Below are 18,717 nucleotides of genomic sequence, written 5' to 3'. Positions count from 1 at the left end.
CTAGATGGAGATGCGGAAAATGGTCTCTTGCTTTGCCTTGTCTCGCTGATAAAGTAGGCAAGTATCAGAAAATGTAGAAAATGATGTTGATGTTATCAATCAACATGACCCATCCATCTCATGATCTCACATTGGATCATGCTGTGGAATTCATCATATAAAAAGCTGTTGACAGCAAATAATAATAATAATAATAATAAGTAATAATAATAATAAGCATCCATCTCCTCCTAAAACATACCATGTGGTTTCCTCAACTCTATACGTGGGCTACATCTTTGCAATTCCTTTCCCCAGCCCATATCGTCTTTGCTTTCATACATTAACCACCACTTTTCCCTGTGTTGGACAAACAAGGCGACTGTGATACTTGGACACTTCTTTTAAAGCTGAATGAATGAATATAAGAGTATTTCGTTGACAGTACGTTTGAGGCGTGTGACGATCAAAAGTAAAACAAATGTGAATTTGCGAATTATGTATGATGCCAGCCATTTGAGCTTTTCACTAAAACAGCTCGAGTATTAAATTCTAAACTGATGGGAGGCACAAGCAAAGGGGCTGCCATCCGGAAGGTGGCTGGCTACAAGATGTAGGATAATGGTTTTCGTATGGGAGCCATGAGTCCATGACACATGATAATTGTGTCATGCTGCAATTTAGTAGATCAAGCCTCATTGTTAAAAACATGAGGAGATTCAGGACTCTGCTATAAATAATCAATAATCAATAATAATAATATAATTGATGGGCGTATTCTCAGCACCAATGAAGTCAACATATTGAAAGCGTCAAAGATGTCTGACAAAGTCAACAACGACCTAGATGACCAACCTAGCCGATGAGAATCATCACCTCGGCCACCGTCTCGGATGACAACCTTCCAAATGGGACACATACCCGCGTACTCACATCCAAGACCCCTCGGCGGTGAGTCAACGGGGCCCGCCGCCCGCCATAGAAACCTCGGCCGAGGGGTAGATCGATCTTTCACCCCTAGCCACCACTTGGCCACTTGCCACTACGTGACAAAAGGTGAAGTCTATAAATACTCCTCAACCTTCATTGAGGATGGGATCCAATCCGAAATACACAACTTAACCTAAATACACTATTCATCCCAGATAATCTTCCTTATCTCTCTACAATATATTCCTAGCCAATTAGCATACAACATATACATTTAAGTTTACCGACTTGGGCGTCGGAGTGAGTACGCTGGCTTGGCAAAAAGCCAAGCCCTCGCCTGTTCATTGTTGCGGAGAGGCCGAGAGGAACGAATAAAACCAAAGGAGAATCTAACTCAAGACATCATTCTACAAGCCACGGGTGGTAACGATACTTGCTCTGGAATTACACCCGGAACAATTGGCGCCGTCTGTGGGGAAAGACACTAGAAGCTAGTCACATTCATTCCCAAACAAAAAAAAAAAAAAAAAAAAAAAAAAAAAAAAAAAAAACCCACCCAAAAAGCTAAGAAGATGTCAAAAGAACAAGAAGTGTTCGTAATCGACGAGCCCTCCACCCGGATGATACCTTCAACAATTCTCGAGTCATACACCCTCCGCCGAGAGTAATCCAACCGAGTTCGGGATGCCAATAACACCGGATGCGACGCCGCATGACCAAGTCACCCTCATGGGACATGTGGTCGACGTGGCATTGCTAAAGCAAATCCTGGACCTCATCGGTAGGGACGTCGACTCACACCGTCACACCGACAAGAGCGGCGGGACCCGTCCAGAGACCAGGGCCCGAACGTGACTCCAAGAGATTTGAACGGAGCACTGGAAGAGGTTGGCCCTGTTGAAACACCGGAGGAGCCCAGAATGCTGGTGATGGACATAAGTCCCGACCGCACTCGCGGGGGGACAGCGTCACCGCAGCAGCCACGAGGCCCACTCCGGAGGAATGAAAGAAGTCCGACCCATCAGAGTCGGAGAAGAAGAAGCCCGACTCGCCGAGTCGGGGAAGGAGTCCCTCCCGCTACGAGGAGAGGAGTCGGGCTAGGAATGCGAGGAGCCGATCGCCACGTGTCGTCCGGCATGTGATCGACAGACCCCTCGGCGCCTACGTCCTAGAAGTCCAGGTGCCAACTAAGCTCAAGTTGCCACCCATATCATACAAAGGAGAGGGTGACCCACCACCACGCCGAGGCTTTCGAGTCTCACATGTCGGTATGGGAGCAAAACCCGATGAAGTATGGTGCCGAGTCTTCCCAACGACATTGCATGGGATGGCTCAAAGTTGGTACAAGGGGCTCCCCGACGGCTCGGTGTACTACTACGCCGACCTAAGGGACGCCTTTCTAGCCCAGTACTCTTGCAACAAGAGAAGGGCCGTGGAGACATCGGACCTCCTAACTATCAAACAAGAAGGGGGCGAGTCTCTACGAAGCTACATGAAGAGGTTCGACGGAAAGGTCCAACAGATTCGGGAGATTAATCCCGAATCGGCGGCCTTCACGCCGATGAAAGGCCTCCCAAGAGGAGATTTGAAAAATGAGCTCATCAAGTGCGGAGGCCTGGGCTTGATGCCGCCAGAAGAAGGCCGACCAAGCCATCAAGGTAGAAGACTATCACAAGACGTGGTGGGCCCGAGCGAGGCCGAGCACTCGGAAAGAAGAGCCGCCAGAGGACAACCCGCAGGAAAGACGTCGTGACAACAATGGGTCACGGTCCGAAGAAAGACGCCGTGACAATAATAGGTCACGGCCGACAAATCTGCCAGAAACGGACTCGGCGGGCGCCGGTGGAGTTCGGGAACGTACCACCGGAGGCGGTATAACGATAAAACCCCTCTCGTCGTATCGCCCGCCAAGTCTTCGCCCGAGCAAAAGCGAGGGCCGAAGTGGGAGAGACCCCAAAATCAAAGAGTGACGGTGACACGAGCCAAGATCGTGAGTACCACGCCACACCGCCATCTAACCAACGATCGCGCATCCAAGAATGCCATTGAAGAGCCGATCGGGAAGGGGAGCCTCGGCAAGTACGTTGCCAAAAGCCAAAAAACCGACGCCGGCAGTTCAAAGAAGAAATCCGTCTTCGAACGGATAGGAGTGATCCACGTTGTCATCGGGGGCCACGAGAACGGAGGGTCCGCTCATGGGTACAAACGGCACCTGAACGAGCTCTATCAGGCCATCAACTTTGTGCCCAACACAGCCACCCCCTCTTCCAACATCCCCGACATAACTATCGGAAGAAAGGACTACGAAGGAGTCATCGCTCCTCACAACCCCCACTTGTAGTCAATTTGGACATATCCAACCACCTGGTCAAAAGGTGCCTGATTGACACAGGCGCATACACGAATGTCATGTTCAGGGAGTGCTTCCTCAGCCTCGGCCTGAAGGTCAAGGATTTAAGCCCCTGCACCAACCCGCTATACGATTTCTGGGGGGCCGGACCGGTACCACTGGATCAATCGACTCCGTAACGTTCGGCGAAAGGAATGCGGCCAAGAATGTCCTAGCTGAGTTCGTGGTCATCGACGGCTCATCCGCCTACAACGTTCTCATAGGCCGCGTCACTCTGAGCGAGACGGACGCAGTAATGTCCATCCGGGCCCTAACATTGATGTACGTCTCGGACCGGGGGGAAGCGCATAAGCTCGTCACCAAAGACGAGAATGACGAGGTGGTGAACGCCCAGATAGCTGCCAGAGGATGCAACATGCAATCCCTTAAGGTGGCAAAGAAATCGGAGAAAGGGAAAGGTCTATCCTTACAACAGGAGAGCGACCTCATGGATGTAACTAGCGTCTAACTGGGGAGGTACGCCTTCAACGGGCCATTAGGACGCCGGAAAATCTCGGGAACACTCCATGTAACGTCGGAGGTGTCCAAAATAGCTGTGGGCGCCCCGGCGCATGTTTTTACCTAAATGAAAAATCATCCAAGTCTTCCATCAGAATGTGCGCTCTTCCCGTAATCACTAGGAAGGAGCAGACGCCGACTCACACTGTCATGTCGACAAAAGCGGGAGTCTCCTTCAAGAAACAGACGCCGTCGCAGTCACTCCAAGTAGTAGACGCCACGGGAGTCTCCTTCAAGAAAAAGGCACCGTCGCAGTCACTCCAAGTAGTAGACGCCACGGCAGTCACCCCAAGAGGTGTGACGCCGTCGCAGATCCTCCAAGTAGTAGACGCCACGGAGTCTCCTTCAAGAAAAACAGCACCGTCGCAGCACTCCAAGTAGTAGACGCCACGGCGGTCACCCAAGAGGTGTGACGCCGTCGCAGCCCTCCAAGTAGTAGACGCCACAGGAGTCTCCTTCAAGAAACAGGCACCGTCGCAGCCACTCCAAGTAGTAGACGCCACGGCGATCACCCCAAGAGGTGTGGCGCCGTCGCGATCACTCCAAGTAGTAGACGCCACGGCAGACGACTCCACACGTCGTCATCGACAAGAGCGGCATGCACCCTAAGGAAGCAGACACTGCGACGGTTATAACCAGCGCGGTTAACACTCGCTGAAACGATCAAGATGCCTTGGAAGCGTTAACACAATTGAGACACGCACTCTAGACTGCCTCGGCCAAACCGAGGCGGGAACATAAGAGACTCAATTAATAACGGAAAGAGACAAAGCCAGACAAACCCGATTATGGTCCTCATGGCCAACGGGTGCAATTGGGCAACGGCAACGTTCATGGCCTTAAGGATGGCCACAACGTACCCATTCAGCGGAAATCGGAGCCCAAACTCCAAATGTCGCATATATACGCCGGTGTGGCCCGGTGGAGGGCAACAGACAGCCTGACCCTCCTCCGGGATAACGATTTCGTAGCCCTCACCGAAGAAGAAATGTTTCTCGAAAAATATCTCACCGGAACAGCGGGCTAACTTATGGGTCCAAGTACAGTCAAGACGGACTTTACAAGCAAGGCCGTGATCCATAACGTACTTCCTCACGTTGTTGGGACGAGCCTCCACAGCATCGTCACCAAAATCTTCTGCGTCATCATCGACATCAGAATCATCCTCCCATTCCTCCAGAATTCGAGGATCGACCTCGGGAGAAGGTGACCTACGGCCCGGCTTACTAGGCCCGGCGTCGGCAGAAGACATGTTTACAATGAAATTACAAAATTAAAAATTGGAAAGTTTGTTTGTTTACCTTGAAGAAAACGCTCGCCGGAGTAACAACTCTGGAAATTAGAAAAGGAAACCCTTGGAAGTTTAGAGAGACGGAAATTTTGGAGGATGAAATTGGTGGCCAATTTTTCGGAGCAATTGCCCTATTTATAGGGAAAAGCCCATGAGGCAAGACCAATCAGAGAGCAGCCCATGAAGCGTCAACCAATCAGCATGCAGACACGTGTTGGACATGCAACCACGGGATGTCAATCGTTGCAACAGTTGTGTCAATCAATGCAACAGTGACCAAACGTCTTCAACACGCCTATTCAAAGCTCTCCGCCTATTCACCTTCCTCAACAAATTCCCATGCACCTTTTCTCCGCCGGCCACATGATCGACCAAACTAGACACCGCCGGCCGGGGGCAATCAAACAAAACCAGCAGTCTCAACCCCGGTCTCGGCCAGCGTCCCTTTCTTTTCCACATCGGATGCCCAATGCACATCCATGTGGAGGGGGGATATGGTACGGCCTAAGAAAGACTAGGCAGAGCAGAAGAAGTCGTCGCAGAAGAAGCCGATGCAGGAAAATTTTCTACAAGCTACTTGCGCAGAATATACGCTCAGACGTACATCGAAGCCCATACCACGGCATAGACTACGCTGGGGGCAAATTGATGGGGCATATTCTGCACCGCTGACCAAGTCAACATATTGAGCAAGGTCAAAGATGTCCACAAAGAAGTCAACGACCTGACACCCTGGCCGATGAGAATCATCACCGGGGTCGGCCGGTCTCGGCATGACAACCTTCCAAATGGACACATACCCGCGTACTCACATCCAAGACCCCTCGGCGGTGAGTCAACAGGGCCCGCCGCCCGCCATAGAAACCTCGGCCGAGGGGTAGATCGCCTTTCCACCGCTAGCCACTTGGCCACTTGGCCACTACGTGACAAAAGGTGAAGTCTATAAATACTCCTCAACCTTCATCGAGGATGGGATCCAATCCGTAAATACACAACTTAACCTAAATACACTATTCATCCCAGATAATCTTCCTTATCTCTCTACAATATATTCCTAGCCAATTAGCATACAACATATACATTTAAGTTTACCGACTTGGGGCGTCGGAGTGAGTACGCTTGGCAAAAAGCCAAGCCCTCGCCTCGTTCATTGTTGCGAGAGAGGCCGAGAGGAACGAATAAAACCAAAGGAGAATCTAACTCAAGACATCATTCTACAAGCCACGGGTGGTAACGATACTTGCTCTGGAATTACACCCGGAACAATAATATCATCACCTAGCTAACCATATAGTTGTGAAAGGAAATTGATGACAATAATTAGATTAGCAGAAAATTCTTTAATTTCTAGGGTCAAGTTTGTAGACTGAACATTATTAGTAAACTGTGGAGTACTAGGAGTATTTGTTATGGAAAACCTGTGTCCATAAATATTGAGATATAAACGTAAAATTATAAATTTAAATATTGAGATAGCTTATTTCATCAAAGTAGCTTTTTATTTGACCAAAATTTTAGTTATCTTATTTTTCTGTAAGTCTTTGACAAAGAATCTATTTAAACAAATAAGCTACCTGAAATGAAATGTTACCTAGAGTAGTGTATTACGGTGGTTTGCAAACATTTTATTATATTCCGTAACTGATTTTAGCTACCTTATTTTTCCGTAACTGATTTTATATTCCTATTTCACCTATTCAGTCTATAAAATTAAATTATTATTATTATATTCTTTTCAAGTAATGTGCAAACATTTTTTAATTTTTCAACTATTTTAATAGTTAACCTTTTAGATTTCAGAAAATTTTTCAGATTTACCACCTTTTTTTTATTGAAATCTTTCACCGCTCAAACTAAGTAATAGAATTTGTATGTTTGAGTGTGCTAATCCAAATGGGATCCGGGCATTCGGCTCTAGTGCAAGTGGCATTATATATTTATGTGTTTGTCATGCACAAATTCTCATTATAGACGGACACTATCCGTCTATATGTATAGACGGATACCATTTCCCCTCACAAAATACCCATTTGCCATAAAGTGGAAAGCACATGGGGGGTGCCCCACCTTGTCCCCCCTACCCATTTTATTAGAGGTCTTTACCCGTCTATACGCTCCACCCGTCTATACCAAGACCTATTGTTTGTCATGATGTCGTCCAACAACAGAACCACTAATACAGCTTTTTTTTTTTTTTTTTTTGAAAGAACCCCAAGGGATTACTCACTATAAATACGATCAATAATCACAAAGTTCGCAATACAACGTGGGATTGATGTAATATCAAACACCACCTCGCTACCGATAGGACTAAAGTGCGATAGTTCATGAGCCAGACTATTACTACTTGTACTAATAAAAGACTAGACCACCTGCGTAAAACCGTCACAAAGCTCAAAAATTTCCTCTATCACGGCGAAGAATTCATTCCGACCTGTTTTCCTCAGCTGCAGAGCCTCGACAACTTCCTTGCATTCCGTCTCCATGATGATATGTTGGTGTCCCCTCCTCCTAGCCATTCGAAGTCTCACGGGCATAGCTTCAGCCTCTGCAATTCGGACCTCAAACTCCGCTCTTCGCCACACCCCACATAACGTCAAGTATGGGTTTGCGATTACTGGAGTGAGAATTCACGAAAGAAAACATATTTTAATTTTAAACAAAAATAGAGTATTGTATTATCTATTGTTATAAAATAAAATTAAAATTAAACTATAGATTATAAACTGTTATTTTTCATAATGCAATAATGATTACTTTAGAAAATAACTTAACACATGCTTACTATTAGGTTCGTGACAGAAAATAGTTCATTAAAAATATTGGAGAATTATAAAATAAAATCCGTAGTTTTATGGTAAAAAAAAATACTTTGATAAAAATACACATTTCATGCATAATTTTACTCAATTCTTTTTGATTAGTTTTTCATTTCAATTTTTTTTTTGTTTCATATCAAATACAATAGAGCGAAATATTAAATATTAATGAGGTGTCGATTTAAATAGTACCTTAAAAATAAAAACTCTATATATACGACGCAATGACGCGGGATCTATACTAGTGTGGTATTAATTGAATATGGTTTATAGTGGAGAAAAAAGATTACGCATCTGAGGTAGTACCTTAGACCTAGTAGTTTTTGAGCATATACACATTTTTTCTGAGCATATTACCATTTATAAATATAGTTTTTGAGCAATATTATATTTTTTTAGTGTAATATTTTAGTAAATGTGCTCAAAAACTTTATACTAAAATAAAACTCAAAAATTTAAAAATAAAACTCAGAAAATAAATAATAAGAGGTACTACCACGTGACGAAAAAAAAAAAAGAAAAAAAAAACCTGAAAATCTATGTTTACATAACGTAAGATGCGTAGATCTAAAGGGAAGAAGATGCAGTAAAAATGTAAAATACTCGGTAATGAATAGGTAGCATACAGGCATGCAAGGCAAGTGGTATCTGAAAATGGAGAGGTACATACTACTAGCAGTTGTGAGTGAGTTGTGAGGGAGGGGTCATGTGAAAGCCATATGAGCCATTTGGGCATATGTCCATTACTTGAACAACATGTGATAGTACAATGGTAGCCAGCCAGCCAGCCTGCCTTAAAATGTGGCCTCTCTTATTTATTTTAACACTACTAGATAACCAAATCAAAATCAACCTCCCTCATACAGTCCTACTACATTATTATTCAATTGGTCTCTCTTATGACGGGTTACCATTTGTGACGGATATTTTGTGAGATAAATTGGTAACAAAATGGGTTAGTGGAGAAAGGGGACCACATAAATAGTGTTGCAGAGAGAGAAAAAGTGGGTACTTTGTGAGGTAAAATGATATCCGTCTTCAACTTGTGACGGATATATCATCTCATGAGAATTTGTGTTATTATTTGGGTTTCTTTTCTCTTCCTTTCCTTTCCCATTTTGCCGACCTTTAATTATTTTAAAACCCCCCCTCCACCCTTCTCTTCCCTTCTCCTCTACTTTATACGCATTTTCCTCTTTCTTCCCTTCATTCACTCTTACCATTCCTTCCTTCCTCTTCTCTCCTTCATTTCCTCTTCCTTTTTTTCTCTATTATTTTACTTAATTTTATCTAATTAACAAACAAAAATAAAAATAAAAAAAGGTAAAAACGATGGCACAGAATAGAGAGAAAGACGAGACCCTGGAGCTCCAAGTTCCAGCTGAATCACCTCTTTCTCTCTCCACCCCCACCGGTTGCGGTTCCATCGGACCTGAACCCACCCGTTTAGACAGGAAGGACGCCTGCCGTCCCAGATCCGACCCCCATACACCCGGTTCCCCACCCACCGACGAACGTAAAAGGACCGCAACCCATCAAGCTTCAACACCTGACACCGCTAAGAGGCCGGTTAACCGATGCTCCGGATGTAGGAAACGGGTCGGACTCACCGGCTTCAGGTGCCGTTGCGGGGATCTGTTTTGCTCCGACCATAGGTACTCGGATCGCCATGACTGCTCCTACGATTACAAGTCCGCCGGTCGGGAAGCCATAGCTCGTGAGAACCCCGTCGTCCGAGCCGCTAAGATCTTAAAGGTTTAATAATAAATTAATGTAAAAAAAAGGAGACCGGGTTTGGTGTTGGGTTTGTTAGGTAGGAGGTGGATGTTGTCGAATTATTATTGGTTAGGAAGGGATGAGGTGGGGTCAAAGGGGAGGGGGGTATTATTGTCTTTCTAATTGCAATATTGTATTCTGCGACTTTTCAGATTATTATTTTCACTCCTCTTAATTTGTTGTTTCTGTGTTTTAGCTACACACAAAAAAAAATAACATTTTGTATGATTTGATTATTAGAATACTAGTTTTTGTTTTTTAGTTTAATTATTATTTATATTGAAAATGATTATGTTGTAATTTGTAGATTTTATTGAATTAGTCATTTAATTAACCTTGGTGATTTAAAAAGTTAGCAATATATGTTGGAAAATGGGTTTTATTTATTTAATGTATAGTCAAGTTGAAGCATAGAGGAGTAGAATTGAGGCAACACAAATTCAATGAATGGTGAGGGTAGGCATGAATGAGAGTATGTATATGCCTTCATCTCTATCTATCCCCTCTTTTGTTTTGTTTAGTTTATTAGAATTCAAAAAAAGAAATAAAAAGAAAGTAGAATTCAAAGTTGATGGCTTAATAAGAAGGAAGCGGAGTGAAAAGTTGAAAATGACTTGATGATGTTTGTTTAAGGGGCATTGGTCACCTTTGGAATCGTCCAAGAGGTAATGACGCAGCACACTCGACATTACGCGGACCAAATTGTCCACTACAAATCACGCCTATCCATTTACTCTTTTAACTCTATTTGTGTTCTTTGTAATCCTGCCTTAATTCTCCCCTTAATTAACACACACACGCGCTGCGTATCTGATGCTTCTAAACAAATTGGACTCATGTACCGGATAATTGAAATATACTCTATTACTGTATACCCCTTTTAGTTATTTTATTTATTGACGTGGCAGCCATCCTCTTATATCCATCCATCTACGGTGCCAACTTGCTGAATCCAATCCAAGCTTACATGCGACTTGTGAGTTGTGACACACGCCTTCACCCCTTACATGTCTTCATTTTCAACGCTAGTTTCGTATCATAATCTTAAAAACATTCATTTTCAACGCTAGTTTCGTATCATAATCTAGATTGTAGAAGGCAGAATATTTGCCTTCTACAATCTAGTTTACTGGTTAAGTATAATGCAAATTATAGAAAGCTGAGACAATAATATTGTAATAGTTAGTAATGAGTTTTGCTATATATGTGTATAGTATAATACTTGATTAATGGACAACCTTTATTACTTAATTTTGGTGATTATTGATTCATTGTTATAGAGTGTATGTAACATTGAGGAGGATCACAGCTTAGCCAACAGCTCATATTTTAAGTTCAGGTTAGCTGTCTCAACATGAACATGGAATGGGTTATTGATTAGTGCCGTTTATATATACAAGACTATCTTAATGAATGAATGTTTGTTTCATACGTCAATTTTGCAGATTTCAGACATAAACAAACCATACGCAACACTTGATGATTTACAACACTGAAAAATTCCTTCATCACAGTTTTAGAGGTACACACCAATACTGAATACTGTCATTCATTATACACTAAAACACACTCTTACTCAAGCTGTGCATACCAGATTCCCTCAATCTTTACATCTTTCGGAGTCTTTGCTCCCAAATCGGTGTCAGATGGCTGTAGGCTCTGGAATACTCCAATAATTTCCCCTGTTTCCTGGTTGCTCTTGGTCACACTCAATGTAATCTTACCTGTCGATGAAGCCGTATTCTTGACGTTCTCTTTTTGAAGCTCCTCTTCATCTCCTCTTCCTCCAGCCGGCAATGCTACGGCATTGTCATAACCCGTCGACCCACCTCTTCCCTTTGGGTCTAGGAAGGAGGAACCACGATATGACGGCACCAGGAATTCTCCACTGAAGCTTTCTGGTTTGCCTGATGCAACTAATTGCTTCACAGTGAACAAAAAGGGAACGCGCTCTCCCCCTGGCAGCTGCACGGTGACAGCAGCATAATCGATCCCGTCTTTCTCCTCGAACTTGACAGTACCGTCAGACGAGACTTCGAAGGGTCCCTCCATTTCATCAAGGGTGTATGTGAGACGGGTCATGAGCTTGGTGTCTTGGAAATCGGGTGGCGAGTTCTTGCTCACACCCTCAGCTTTGACAGTGAACTTGGTTGGCTCAAGGCAGAATTTTTTGGCTTGGTATTTGCCGGGTTTGAAGGCGAAGGAATCGGATCCACCTGCAAGGGTGGGGCACTGGTTTGCAGTTCCAGTTCCTTTGACTTCCATGTAAGTTTTGCTCTGAATCTCGTCGAAGGTTAGTCTCTTAGGAACTCCCTCTGCATTGGCTCCCTGTCATCAAATACAATTTCAGTAACAGAAAAAGATGCGAATCAATCCGAATAGTGATGCGATTCTATTATCATAGAGTTTAGTAGAGAAGCATTCACTTAGAAGTTAGAACCTTGATGGATAATATACTTGCAACGGAGCCATAAAGTAAGGTTCTATGCAGGCGGGTTTTGAATCCTGGTCTAGACTCTAGAGTAGCATGTTTCAGAGTTTGAGCGACCCTTGCCAGTTATGTTAGCTGACATACATACATAGATTGTCCCCACAAATTTAGTAGGCTGGAAAACAAACATTGGTGCACTGTTCATTCTCCTACAAACATTGGGTCATCGATCATTAACTTTATTCGTAATATTTCAGTAGTACCATGGCGTCATCCCCTGCTATTATTTACTCTGTAACTTTAGGATTACGGAGTGTATATGATACATGCACATTGCACAGGCACAGCAAGTTGTAGACAGTTGAGTGAGTTTATGATGATAAATATCCCATAGGGCAAATAATGTAGACTAGAAATAGAAAAGCAAACGTAAGGTATGTAACGGAATGTTCAAGTAGGAAACATACAGAAGCAATGAGGGCGGAAGTGGCAAGAGCGAAGGCAGCGAGCTTGGTGGCATCAAGGCAGAGGTGAGCCAAGTCCTTGAGATGAGACTGAAGTGAGAGAGACACCCTCCCAGTCCCAGCAGCTTGTTCAGTGCCAAAAGCCTTGGAAATGTTAGGGGTAGACCTGAGTAGAAGGGTGTTTCTAGAGCTAAGTTTAGAAGATTGTAAGAATGTAGTAGATGCCTGAAGGGAGGCTGCCATCTCTCACCTGCTTGTGAGTGAGTGAGTGAGTGAACTAAGAGAGCATGAGATGAAATTAGACAGTTGGTTTTGAGTATGTGTTGGATAAAGAGATAGGATATGAGATATAGTATGAGATATGAGAAGTGTTCTCTTATTGGTTTGTTTACACACACTATTTGTCCCTACTACTTACTACTAACTAGTAACTACTCTCTCTTGTTTCTTACACACAGTATGAGAGGATAAATAGATAAAACGTCAACCATCAAAATATCTTGCTTCTTACACCATCTTTTTCACTACTGCTGTTTTGCAACTCTCTATTCGGAGAAATTTTAATACTAATACCGCAATTGATTATGCTTTTGTTTGAATAATTAGTCCAACAACTGATCTTCAAGATCTATTTCTTTACAGGAAGAATTTTCAACTTCACACATTTGATTTAGTAACCAATGAATGACCTCGTATATCTCTTCCTGACAGCAATGAGACTTGTCTTTCGCTACAAATTCATGTCTCCTATCCTTCACTTCGATCCAACTAAAACCCGCTTCTTTCCTCAACCCCTTTTCATCCATAACCCTTCTCACTTCCCGAGAATCATCCCATTGATTACCCGCCGAGTATATGTTTGACAACATCACATATCGAGCACTATTACTTGGCTCCAACATGAACAGCATGTCCGCAGCCTTCTTAGCCAGTTCCGCATTACCATGAACCCGACAAGCACCTAACAAAGCACCCCACATTCCTACATGATTGGACCCACCGGGACCGGGGGCTTTTTCAATCAATTCCAAAGCCTCTTCAAGCCGGTTCTTCCTTCCAAGCAAATCGATTATAATTGCATAGTGTTGTAATTCCGGCTTTAGACCTTGCTTGCCCATTAAGTCCAGTATTTGCATGCTTTCATCGAGCAGGCCTGTGTGACAACAAGCAGAAAGCACCCCGAGAACTGTAACATTGTTTGGCCTTAGTCTTACTGCTATCATCCTTTGAAATAATGCAAGCGACTCTTTATAATGACCATTCTGAGCAAAGCCATTTATCAGCGAATTCCAAGAAATTGTGTCTTTTTCAAGCATCGAGTCAAATAACACACTTGCTGATCTCAAATCTCCACACTTGCAGTACATGTTGATCAAAGCATTACAGGTATATAAATTCAACAAAGAATCCTTATTGTTTGATCTAATAAGGCGACCATGAAATTGTTTACCTTTCTCAATGAGTGCTAAACCGGAGCAAGCGCCTAGAGCAGCTACATAAGTAAACGCATTAGGTGGCACACCGTCTTTTTGCATCTCACCAAAGAGACTGAGAGCTTCCATTCCTTGTCCTTCTTTGGTGAAGCCGGTTATCAATGTGGTCCAAGATACTGTATTCTTTAGTGGCATTTGATGAAAAACTCGACTAGCATCCTCCATCCTCGATGCCTTAATGAAGGCAGACACCATGGAGCTCCAAGACACGACATCTCGATCAACCATTCGAGTAAACAGTCGATAAGACAAATCAGGGTAACCAAGTTTCCCGTAAGAATCAATCAGAGCATTACAAATGACGGTATGAAACTCTAATCCAAGCACGACAACAACGCCATGAAGCTGGCGCAACAATTGTACAGCACGTAAAACAGTAGAGCTACTCAAAACGGTGACAATAGTATACTCATCCAAGAACAACCCATTGTATTTGTATTTGTACATCCTCTGCATCCTCTTAAAGAAACACAAGGATGCTTCGTGATTACAACGCTGGGATAAACCAGAAAGGACAGCAGTGTAACTAACAATATTTGGTTGAGGACATTGAGCGAGCAGTTGGTATGCACGGTCAAAAAGAGCGTTTCTACAATACCCAGAAACGAGAATGTTCCAAGATCGATCATTCTTAAGTGGGAGCTCATCAAAAACATTGTGGGCACATTTAATGGAACCACATTTGGCGTATAACTCAATAAGACGATTTGAAAGGATGGTGTCGAAAATGAAGGAGGTTTTAATGAAACGGGAGTGAAGTAATCTGCCTAATTTCAGGTCTCTGCTTCTGATGCACTCACCAATTATTGATAAATACTGCATATAATTGATCGACATGTATAACCAATGTTATTGATTGTTGATGATGTTGGGTTCTCAATCCTCATTCATAAATTATTTGATTGATGACCATGGATAATATCCTATAAAATGCTAGATTTAGACGACCTTCTGAAATCGGAAAAGCTTTTTACCTAAATCTTTTCAATATAGCCATTCTGTTTTAAAATGAATAATGGATGTTCGGATCCATCTAAAAACAACATAAAATGTAGCATACACTTTATTTTGTCAATTATTACCAACACTATCCGAAAAATAGTTTTAAGGTCTCTAAAAGATCTCTATTTCAAACATATACAAGTTCAATTACCTCCATTAATTGTTATCTAGCATAAAAGGATTGTTGTGCTAATTCTCGTCATTTTATTCTGGAACACTATCGACCCAAAAACCGTGGATAATAAATAATTTTAAAACACCGGTTTTTGACGACCTTGGAAAAATTGCCAAGGTTTTTGGCTAAATCATTTTTCTATAGGCCCATAGTTCGAACTTTGAGACATTTTATTTCGGGGTCTTCTCAATCCAAAAATCGTGGATAATAACCTTCAAAACGGCAGTTTTCGACGACCATCTAAAACCGAAAAGCTTTTTGGCTAAATCTTTACCTGTAGGATCATTATGTCTTAAAAAGACTAATGGAAGTTCGAATCCATCTAAGAACAAAATAAATAAATTAAAATATTAGTTTATAAGATAAAACTACATAATAATTGTTATTATAAGCTAACAAAAAGATAATATTCTAGTTTGAATTTGAATTTTTAAATCAAAAATTACATTATAATTAAAATAATTTTTGAAAAAATTGTACGCAAACAAAGCTTGGGCTCGGGTTCGGACTCGTAAAATATTATATAAGCTGATCTCGAGCCTTGATTTCAAGAGCTCGGGTTCAGGTTCGAACTCGATTTTTACAATATAAGCCGAGCTCAATCATAGGTAAACTCGAGCTCGGCTCGGTTACACCCCTAATCTAAATATACTAAATGTGATATGAAGATTTGAAGAAATGGGCAAATATCTAAAAGATCTAGTATGTAATTGTTTGGTTAAACAAACAACACAGTGGTCAGACAAGATAAGGTTAAATTGTGAATACTATCAGTAGCTTAAATTGTTAGGTAAAATGGCACAGTTCGAACGTATACACGTTCTACACAAAATAGCGAACTTTTTTCTAAAATAGGGCTCAAACACAAACTAATTAACGAAATGGGTTGAGTTTCAAAGTATTTACCCAAAATGGGTCCACGTCATCACCGAAGCTAGGCTCGGATTGAAGTCGCTGTCCCGCTCAACGACCTTACCCAAAGTGTCACTTGATGTCCACCCAAACCGTAGTATACTACTTCAAGGCAAGTCGCTCGGGGGGTGAGCGATTTGAGTTCAAGTCGTCCTCCCCCACAGCGACTTGGGGCTTTGCCAAAAAAAAAAAAAAAAAAAATGGAAAAACGCTGTTGAACAAATTCGAACTCAAGACCATCCTCAAAATGACACTTATTCTATACTACATAACCACCAAAGCAATGAAAGTTATATGTTAAATCTAAGTGTTTAAATAAAATATTGAGTAATTGTTGTTAAAGTTCCAAAATGCATTTATTGCTATTAATATTAAATATGTAATTTAAATCTCCCTAATAAATCAGAACATTATTCTTGGTGTTATGGTTAGGGTTGTTAAGTGATTGTTATAATTTGTGGGTTCGATTCCCATCAGTTACTGTTTTGGTTTTTTTTTTTTTTTTTTTTTTTTTTTTTTTTTTAAATTGCTAAGTCGCTCAGCGGCCGAGCGCTTTTGCCCTCAAGTCGCTTCCTCATTGAAATGACCTTAATCCGACCCTAGCCTCGTCAAAACCGAGCCTACGTGGACCCATTTTGGGTAATTAGTTTCAAAGTCACCCCATTTCATTAAATTGTTTGTTATAAAACCCCATTTTGGAAAAAAATTCCAAAATAGCCTCTCATTTCTTCACGTCCAAAGTACAAGTACAGTATACTTCAGCCATTTTATGGAAATATATGGTATACAAAATAGACGGAGGAAAGACATTAACACTCGTACTTATCTATAGGATTAAGAATTAGGTCGACGGTGGATGGTACATTATAAAGTTTATCTTAATATTTGCAATAAACATGCTTTAATAATAAATAAAACGCGCTTAAAAGCTTCAACATCTACTGCCAAGGGGCTTCCCACATAGACAATTATTGAACGCAAATGAGGTGGCTTCAAGGTGATCAAATGGAGCCCCATTTGGAATCGGTCCACATAGGTGGTTATGACTCAAGTCCAAATGCCCGATATACGCAGCCGAAGATATGGACTTGGGTATCGGCCCACTTAACCGGTTGTAAGACAAGTCCAGAGCTGTGAAATACGACCTCGGCCCAAACATATCCGGCAGCTCACCTTCTAAAGCATTTCTGCTCAAATTCAATATGCTCACACTCGACCTTAACAGACTCTTTGGTAATTGACCCGAAATCATGTTACCATCTAAATTCAGAGTTGACAAAACCGGCATTTTGTCGAACACATCGGGTATTTCACCCGATAATCTATTCAAAGAAAGATCCAAATCAGACAACCGATAAATATTGGCTATGGAAGTGGGAAAAGGCCCACCAAGCTGGTTACCACTTAGCAAAGCCCGACTCAACATCTGGAGCTGGCCCATTTCACTTGGCAACTCACCCGAAAGTTTATTATTCCTTAGGTCCAGGTGCATCAACCGGCCCAAATTAACAAGGGATGGAGGGATTGAACCGGTAAGAGCGTTATCAGCTAGATTAATAACAGTCAGCTCTTTCAACTGACCAATAAGGCTTGGAATCTTACCAGTAATTTTATTCCCGACAAGGTCGAGGTGGTGGAGGAGGATGAGTGAGGTGATGCACTCCGGGATCACACCGGAAATACCCTTCCAATCTGCAATTGTGAGGGTGCTAAGCCGATCTAGCTTGCATATATCCGAGGATAAAGAACCGGTCATGAACCCGGTTCGGTGAGCCCGCTCAAAAATCGGGTCTTCGGATTCTCCACGAAGATTAATCTCAGCAACCCGGCTTGCATCGTCACACGTCACCCCGTACCAATCATGACAACAATCTGGACCGGACCATGACTTGAATATTCCCAAATACGGTTCATTTAGAGAGGCCTTGATGGACAGTAATGCTGCCCGATCTGATGGCCTGCAAGCATTAACCACAGTTAAAACAACCACTAGGATAACTACAAGGCAAAACCCACTTCTCATATTTCAATTCCCTTTCCCTCCACTATTATTTATGTTAACACACACTTACTTCTTCCTAAAATCCTAATAAAAATCAAGTGTGATTTCTTAAATGGAAAGAGCACCTATAACAAGGGGGGCTAATGGAGAAGAACAAGCAATGAAAAGGCTAGTATATATATATGGGATGGGATGAGGAGCGATAGTGAAAGACAGTTTTACCCTCAAGGAACTATTGATAATATAATGGCAACATAGGTAAAAGATAAGACAGTAAATGGTATTCAATGAAGGAAAGCATTATTGAATATGGGAGATGTGGTTAAGAAGGTGGTGAGGGCAGAACACCCATGTGGAGATTTAATGTTAGGTCCAGAGTTTGGGTCCTTGTGTTGTGCACTATGTTAGGGATGCTTGCTTCCCTTCATTTATGTGGGTCTTCACATTAAATTACTTCCTAGCAGGTAAATTTTGAGACATTTTACATTTATTTATGGGTCTTCTCATCAGAAAGTAATGTTGTTAATGCATACAA

General features: G+C 42.3%; 4 protein-coding genes across 4 annotated transcripts; 1 reads left to right on the top strand and 3 right to left on the bottom strand.

The window, feature by feature from the left end:
* The first annotated feature begins 9,135 nt into the window (after window positions 1–9,135).
* LOC141646566 (zinc finger A20 and AN1 domain-containing stress-associated protein 1-like) lies at window positions 9,136–10,054 on the top strand. The gene has a single exon (XM_074454438.1). It carries the CDS (start codon window positions 9,260–9,262, stop codon window positions 9,686–9,688), a length of 429 nt encoding a protein of 142 aa, XP_074310539.1. The 5' UTR covers window positions 9,136–9,259; the 3' UTR covers window positions 9,689–10,054.
* A 1,132-nt stretch (window positions 10,055–11,186) lies between these two features.
* On the bottom strand, window positions 11,187–13,069 carry LOC141646569 (oxygen-evolving enhancer protein 1, chloroplastic-like). The gene is made up of 2 exons (XM_074454441.1): window positions 12,602–13,069; window positions 11,187–12,031 (listed from the first exon to the last, which is right to left on the bottom strand). The coding sequence occupies exons 1-2, from the start codon at window positions 12,839–12,841 to the stop codon at window positions 11,276–11,278; spliced, it is 996 nt and encodes a 331-aa protein (XP_074310542.1). The 5' UTR covers window positions 12,842–13,069; the 3' UTR covers window positions 11,187–11,275.
* Window positions 13,070–13,200: 131 nt separating this feature from the next.
* LOC141646568 (pentatricopeptide repeat-containing protein At2g21090-like) lies at window positions 13,201–14,928 on the bottom strand. The gene has a single exon (XM_074454440.1). The coding sequence runs from the start codon at window positions 14,926–14,928 to the stop codon at window positions 13,201–13,203; it is 1,728 nt and encodes a 575-aa protein (XP_074310541.1).
* Window positions 14,929–16,889: 1,961 nt separating this feature from the next.
* On the bottom strand, window positions 16,890–18,550 carry LOC141646562 (uncharacterized). Its single transcript, XM_074454433.1, has one exon. The coding sequence runs from the start codon at window positions 18,201–18,203 to the stop codon at window positions 17,112–17,114; it is 1,092 nt and encodes a 363-aa protein (XP_074310534.1). The 5' UTR covers window positions 18,204–18,550; the 3' UTR covers window positions 16,890–17,111.
* Window positions 18,551–18,717: the final 167 nt, after the last annotated feature.

The sequence above is a fragment of the Silene latifolia genome, chromosome 3, assembly GCF_048544455.1.
Source record: "Silene latifolia isolate original U9 population chromosome 3, ASM4854445v1, whole genome shotgun sequence".
Classification (NCBI taxonomy): domain Eukaryota; kingdom Viridiplantae; phylum Streptophyta; class Magnoliopsida; order Caryophyllales; family Caryophyllaceae; genus Silene; species Silene latifolia.
The sequence above is the reverse complement of the archived record's forward strand: the minus strand, read 5'-3'. Positions and strand labels throughout refer to the sequence as shown.